General features: G+C 26.9%; 1 protein-coding gene across 1 annotated transcript; it reads right to left on the bottom strand.

Moving 5' to 3' along the window:
* Window positions 1-673: 673 nt before the first annotated feature.
* Window positions 674-2,903, bottom strand: LOC112688340 (39S ribosomal protein L9, mitochondrial). The gene is made up of 5 exons (XM_025561500.1): window positions 2,674-2,903; window positions 1,558-1,720; window positions 1,317-1,486; window positions 992-1,195; window positions 674-915 (listed from the first exon to the last, which is right to left on the bottom strand). The coding sequence occupies exons 1-5, from the start codon at window positions 2,740-2,742 to the stop codon at window positions 751-753; spliced, it is 771 nt and encodes a 256-aa protein (XP_025417285.1). The 5' UTR covers window positions 2,743-2,903; the 3' UTR covers window positions 674-750.
* Window positions 2,904-8,063: the final 5,160 nt, after the last annotated feature.

Genomic DNA, 8,063 nt, shown 5'->3' with positions numbered 1-8,063 from the left:
TAAATAATGGATATTATTACAATTTACTACATTATTTATTTGAGTTATATAGATTGGACACTAAAATGTTGTACTTCCATTTAAATACTACACATTTGGTTGCCGATTTTAAATTTGATAATTACCTAATACAATTATTTATTCGTTTCACGATAAATATTTATTATTAATTTTAATTTTTTTTGTTTAAAATTCTTATATAAACTCAACAGAAAAGTAAATTAAGGAGTTTTTATAATTTGATTTTACTTTACAATATACGGTTGAAAAATTATTTATGACCCATTATTGTAACTGCGAAATTCCAATCAGTGGATAAATAATTACATAATTACATTTATAAATTGAAACTTTTTTTTTGTTCATTGCTAATCAAATCAAAATCATAACTTTATATTTATTACAATAGTTAATATTGAAACAGTTAATCAAAAAATAACTGTATTTATTTTTATTATATGATACAACATTGAAAAAAAGTAAAAAGGTTTAAGGTTGAATCTTTAATTTTTGATACAAGTGCTATAAATATGTAACTATACTATAATATAATATATACTGTAGGTAATATAACTTTAATATTATAGACTGCATTTATTTGCCAATGATTTAATACCATGTTTGATACTAGAGTAGATAAGAAAACATAAATAACTAAAAAAAAAAATTTGAATAAATCAATAATAAGAAATTCTATTCTTTATCCAAAATGTAACATATTAGATATCTCTACAAAAAAAACAAAAAAAATTATATGTTCTTTTTTTCTCTTATTGACATTAAAAGGTCAGTTTGCTCAGGAAGAATAGATACTGGATCCCTTCTAAAGAATTCGGTATAGGGTAATCGATCTGCAAATTTAGTACTCCAATGATGAAGATTGCATTCAACAGGTACTTTTTCTTTTTTATTAATCTGTCAAAAAAAAAAAGAAAAATTAATATTTTTTAACACGCATTTTATTAACAAATAAAAAATAGACATAACTTACTGTAATGAATACAACAAAAGATTTTCCTTCTAAAGTAAGATCAGGTCCACTAATTGGTTGATCAGGTAGTTTTATCGAATCATCATTCAGTACATGTACGTTCATTTTTCGTAATGATACTCTTATATGCCATGGTTCAATTGTCCAAGGATTATCTTTATTCATGCTTACACTTATGACCATTTTTTTTAAATAATTCAAAGTCTGAAAAATACAATTATCAATAAACATATCAATAACTAATTACATTTTATTTATAACTTTCTTTATTCATTGTTTATTAATAACAATATATCGTGAAATGGTTTGTATTATCTTGTAATACCTGTAGAGCGGTAATAGAACTAGGGGTTTCTTTATTAATTTTTTGGGTGTTATCATTTTTCATACTTTCAACCATTTCAGGAGAAGCGTAAACAGCTAATTTTGGCAGAATTAAATGTTCATATGCATATGCTGGTCGAACAGATACTTTTTCACCTTCATGTCCAATTCCTTTATAAACAAAAAATAAAAATGTACAGACTTTAGAATAAATTTTTGAGATTAACTGCACCTGTATCTACCTTCAACATACTGAGTTAGAATTACTTCCATTTTTTCTTTTTTTTTCAATTCTGGATTCTCTACCACATCATAGATGAAATGTCGTCCTTTTAAGATTGGTTTTTGTTTAGAATTCTTCTTTTGTAACTGAACTTGATGGCGACGTTTCAGTATTACTAATGACTATAGTAAGACAATAAAAAAAAAAAAAAAAAATTAATTCAATTTAAATGAAAATGTTAAATCATAATTAAATGCTAAGTAGATTGAATTAAAATGAATAATCTTATGGTACTACAATAATTTATTTACTCTGTAAGGTACAACATGAAAAAGAATGAATAAAATAATTAATAGATGATAGGACATCATAATAATTAAATTTCTTTACTTGTCAAAAAAATTCCTTACCAAGTAATTAAATTATTGAAATAAAATACAGGTACTATAATTCAGTCAATTTAGTATTTAATCATAGTTTATTACTTTTATAGTATTTGAAAATCTTATAAATGACCGACTTTTTTCCTTAGCCATTTCTTATGTATTTTTGTTAGGATTATACTTATTACATACAGTAGCTTGAATGGGTTTTTTACTTTTATCAAGCACAGTAATTTGACAAATGTTATACAGCTATTTGTTTAATAAAAAACTGTACAAGTGTATTTTAACCGTAAATGATACAGGAAGATATCATTTTTAAAAATACACTGACTTCTATTAATTTCTTATTTTAAGGGAGGTCAAACATATAAACTGAAAAAGTGTACTTAAGCAGATAAGGTGATAAAAAACTTTAGCGCATTATTTTACAACATAAAAAATGAATTTCCAATGACTGAATTGTGTGATTGATTCTTCCAATTATGTTTAATTATAAATATAATCTAGGGAGATGTGAAAGTATTATGGTTTTATTTTAAGAAAATTGTAGTAAGTTGGTGATTCTGTCTGGACAAATAATTTTAAAATTATTTATTTGTCAACAGGATATCTCAGCACAAACACCTTTCACTTTCCACACTCAACCATCGGAAACAGTAAATAAGGAACATTGTGTGCAAGGTGTGATTGTCGATATTAATGAAATTATTCAAGAGAATAATCACATTTTGAACGGGAGCCATACATACCCTGTGGAACTGCTGGATTGGGCTTCGCACAGACAGCAGTTTGGAAAAGTTTCTGAGCATTCCGTCCATGGTTTCAATATTAGTAGGTAATGATTTTCGAGTTCTATGTTAAAAGAACACCAGAACCGCCAGGAAAAGCAAAATATTCTATATTTGTAAACACGAAAAATAAAATTGACGGATAATGTTGTACGGTTTTCCGGCGATGGAACGTTATCAATCATTAGCGTTATCAGTTTTCTTAGGAATGTACCGCTTTGGGTCGACAACATGAACTTCGTGTTTGGAGGATGCAACAACGCCGAAAGTGGATCTGACCGATACTGTGATAACAGTCGACACTCAGCTAACATGAAATAATTATATTAGGCAACAAGTTCGGGGCCTAGGACTGGTTTTAAATGCAATGTCAATTATTTTAGTATTTACCTCAAACAATGGAAAATGTGATCCATATGATACTGAATAATATTTAACATAACTACGCGATTCAGTGATTTTTTTTTTCTAGTTTTTTGATAAATATTGCTTTTAATACATACTGAACTTTCCTCTACACAATGCGTACATATGCATAAATACATATTGCGTGAAGTATACTCTCCGTTCCAAAATAGAAGACACGGTTTCTGCGCATGTCGAATGACGGCTAACCCAACGCGTAGGGACGTTGCGATACTGCCGATACCAATAAAGTATCAATACTTTTCTTTCGACACAAGTACTTTAAGTATCGATTAAAAAATACTGATATCGAATGAATAGTATCGAATCATTTATTAACCGCCATATTGGTTCAAAAATCAAAAGTACTCGAATTGTCCAATGGTATCGTACAATAATTATTTTCTAGTAAAATTGGTTTGTGCGCGTGGTGATGGATTTGTTAACATAAATCAGTCATCACACTATATTCTATACTCTATACCAGCGGTCGCCAACCGATGGTCCGTGGACCACTGGTGGTCCGGAGAAAAATTTGAACGTTACCTACAGAATCTTTTTGTCGTTATTTCTTTAAAAAAAGAAGACCCTAGACATGGTATTATTTAGATAATAGATCCATTGCAGCAAACAATGAAAATTACAAATTAAATATGATCGAAAAAAAAAATGCCTCATCGATTTATTTATATCAGTATTTATGTAGAAAGTTATTTTAAGCTAAAAGTGGTCCGTAGAATTTAGAGTATGTATTTAATGGTCCGTGAGGTCCAAAAGGTTGGCGACCACTGCTCTATACGATTATATTGTTATTTCCATAGACCAGAAACCACAGTCCTCAATACAATAAAGTCAATAGGTTTCCTCTTAATCGGAACGATTATTCATATCGGTCGTTATAATATTTTACTCTTTATCATTATTTTAATTCGATTCAATACGACGATGCAACGAAGTAAAAGTATCAATACTTTTCTTTCGATACTTACTCATATCGGTCCTTTCGTTTTGATATTTTACTCATATCGGTATTTTCATTCGATTCGATACCAAGTAAAAGTATCGATATCACTTCCCTACACGTGATCTCTTCCGTTCGTCGGTAACGATGTCTGGTTTGTAGGGACGTAGTATCGAAAGAAAAGTACCGTAAAAAGTATATATCATGTTAGGTTAGTATTAGGCAATTTGTAATGTTATACCTAATGAAGTTTTAATAAACACAACAGACCTGTTAGAACTTGAAGAAAAAAATGGAATATAGATATGTATATATTTTATTATTTTTCTAATGTTCTTTTTAGAATTTTACGCTTTAAATGATTAATATAATACAAATAATAATAATTAAACTTACATAAAATATATTGAACATTTTTTTAATAAAATGATAAAAATAAACCAATAATAATAAGTCTTCCTTTGAGCATTCGTCAAGTAAAATATCAAGATTGAGATTATTAACGATAAATATCTCTCTCGATGTGTAATAAGGTTTTAATCTAGTTTTTGATATGATACATGGTTAACAGAGATCATTCACATGATGTAGAACTGATAGATAGTAATATGGCTCCTTTAAGTAAACAGTGAATATTAGGATACACTTCTTCTGCATTTTTTTTTTTTTTTTTTATTCTTCTAAATCAAAATTTGGTTGTAACTGTATGGCACATTTTGTGCAGCAGTTATTTCACAACTTAATGCTTCTTTATCGATAGAAAACAATACATAATTAAATAAACAAATTATTACAATTATAAAAGTATTAAATAATTATTATATTTCATTAATATGTATTTATTAAAGTTGACTTATACTTGGTAATGATCAAGAAACACTATGCTTTTATTTAAATTTAATTAAATTAAATTGCCTATTGAATTTGCAAGCGCTTAACTCTTTTTTAAATCATTAACTCAAAGTGTCTTATAATTTCATTCAATATAGCATACGTAATATGCACGAGAAGACCATTATTGATAATTGTAATTTGTTTTATTTGTGTTGAAAACTTGGATATAGATATAATTTCCTTATGGTTCTACAAGTAAATTTTATAACCAAATTCAATTTATGAGCCATGCGATGAATGATAACTGCTTCAGGGTATAAGTCTCTTATTCTAGTTTAAACACTAAAAAAATTATATGATTTATAATTTATAAGCAATAATTATTTTTAATTTATATAAATAAATACTCAAGTAAAAAAAACATACTTTTTACAATTGTTGTATCCAGTTTTTATTAAATTTTCTGTTTTTAAATTCGTTGTAAAATTAATACATTTAAAGCAAAAAATAGTAGTACAGGATCTACTATATTTTAGTCATTTAAATTCACTATAGTATTTATCATTAAAATTTCTATTCCGTGTTCAAAATGTTGTTAATGGAAATATCTAGAAAAAATTAATTCTTCAATATTTTCTTTGTAAAACAAAATAATGTAACACAATATATTAAAACTATTTAATATATTATGTTATTAATCAAGAATCGAGTTATTTCTTGTTTTATTCTAATTATAATTAATTTATTATTTAAGTAATATTATTTACTTGAAATTTAGGTTACTTTAGACCCAAATTAATGTCACCCTAATAATCAGACTGTGTATTTATATTTAAAACATCTCTTTTCAGTTAAATTTTTTCATGGTCACATATTTTATTTGTTTTTGAATCATCAAATGATTCTTAATAGACATGTCAAAATTATTTATTCATATTTATGTTCTCTGTTTCATTTTGTTTTTAATATTAAAAATTGAAAAATATACTTAAAATTAGTCTAACTACTGGTCATGTTTTTATTGATTTAAGTAATTTTATAAAAAGGGTACCGTGTCTCAACAGGTAGGTACATATAAGTACTGACAATACTATACATAATATGTATTCATGTTATAAAATGTAATATCAAAACAAATAAAAGATAGTATTTATATAATGAAATTTATCCCTTATTATTAAAGTACATATTTGATAATTGATTAATAATAAAATCATGAAAACTAGAAAATTATTTATAGATATATCTAGTCTTCATGAACAGGCCCGTATTGAGGTCTGGTGACGCCCCTGATGAATCACTCTATCTGCCCCCTCCCCTCGCAATGGAAAATTTGCATTTTTTTTTTACAAAAATTAATTTGAGATATATAAAGCATATATAAAAACCTAGTATACAAGGTAATAATTACTAATAAACTTTAATAACTATTTATATTACTTTAAAATATAAACAATCAATGCATTATAAAAACATTTAATTTTCTTCCAATTTCTTTGTTATACAATTGTGTTAGATGATTTTAAATTTATTTTAATACAATGGCACTTTTTTTGCTTTTATAGAGACAAATTTGTCAAATTAAATTATTTTAACTACATCTTTTTCATATCTCGTGAAAATTATTATATGAGTAGTGTTGAAATTTGCGCCCCTCTTAGAATTGCACCCCTGACCCATGCCCATAGGCGTGCACAGACTTTTTCCACAGGAGGGCCTCTTAAGAAAAGTGTACCTAGGATTCTTGTACTAAAGACAACTTGTATTATAAATATTTTAAATTTTATAAATTATTTATTTAATGCAATATGCAAATATAAAAATAAATACTATTTAAACTTCACAATTTATATCTAAGAAATCCTTATTTACCTGTATATTATTATACTATTTACGACTCCATCCTTCTGTCCACGGGAGTAAGGTTTTTAAATGTATCAATTACATCATCAATTTTTATATTATATGCAAGTTCTGATTAGTCTGATTAATAACTAATAACTTTATTACATTTATTCACAGATATCAATTCTATACTAAAAGATTAAAAAGGGCTTCACTTTATTCATGTAAAATGTAAAAATTTTCGCTATCTTGTATAGTATAGATATACATTTATTAAAGAAAAAGCTAGAGTCCGCAGGGGGGTCCACGGCCCACCCAGCCACCACTGTGCGCAAGCCAATGCCCATGTCCTCTTGCCCAGCACTGAATACGGCCCTGTTCATGAATAAAACAATGAACTTATTGACAATAAATTATGTCGATATTAGAAATACGCCCAAAATTTGAACTGAACCGATAAGGACACGGTATTAAAGAAACGTACTGTGGCGTCCAGGGTAACTTAATACGCAGCAGGGTCAAAGAAAGAATAATAAAAAAAAAATAAAACCTCTTCAAATTAAGACATTGGCAATACAAAGCATAAAAATTTGCTTGGATATATTAACGCGATGGATTTTCAAAAAAATTTGAATGAGAAATAATCCATCCATGTTATGAACAACAAATAAATCGCTATATTGATCCTTCTATTTTCGCACACGCTAAAGAAAAATAGTTAGAAATATTTAAAAATAAATAAATAGAAACGACATTCAAGTAAGGGCAAATAGAAACTATTAAACCTACAATAGATCTTAGTATTAAGTTGTTTTATTATAATTAAAATAAATTGTTGTATCTAAATAAAAACTTCTGCATTTAAATAATATTCCTCGACACGGATTTGTTAACCGCGATGGAAACAACGATGAGACAGATAATCTATGTCCAATGTTAGGTACTTGCCATGAACATTAGAGTATAGAGTACTCCAATGTTCATGGTACTTGCATAGTAGGTAATGCATAGTATAGTAATGTTTTTTAACTTTATGTCTATGGATACTTGTATTCTATTTGCGTTTGTTAAATCATTTCATTCATACAAATTACATGTTTTATCATTTCTGCCAAGAGTATATGAGTATTAATATTTATAAAAAATAAATAAAAATGTCTTTTTTTAACGTACTTCTCTTATTGCGATTGAGAAGTATTTATAAATATTATTTATTGTTAAAAGACATAATTTTCAATATTTTATCCATAGTTCAAGTAACAAAACATTGTTATATTTGTACATGGTTATATTCTAACATGCACTA

The sequence above is a fragment of the Sipha flava genome, unplaced genomic scaffold (genome assembly GCF_003268045.1).
Source record: "Sipha flava isolate LNK unplaced genomic scaffold, YSA_version1 38_pilon_pilon, whole genome shotgun sequence".
Lineage (NCBI taxonomy): Eukaryota > Metazoa > Arthropoda > Insecta > Hemiptera > Aphididae > Sipha > Sipha flava.
The sequence above is the reverse complement of the archived record's forward strand: the minus strand, read 5'-3'. Positions and strand labels throughout refer to the sequence as shown.

Coding starts and splice junctions, on each gene's coding strand:
- LOC112688340 (XM_025561500.1), bottom strand. CDS start 2,742: ATGGACGGAATGCTCAGAAACTTTTCCAAACTGCTGTCTGTGCGAAGC. Junction 1,487..1,557: donor TCTAACTCAGTATGTTGAAG/GTAGATACAGGT, acceptor TTGTTTATAAAG/GAATTGGACATGAAGGTGAA. Junction 916..991: donor CTTTTGTTGTATTCATTACA/GTAAGTTATGTC, acceptor TTTTTTTGACAG/ATTAATAAAAAAGAAAAAGT.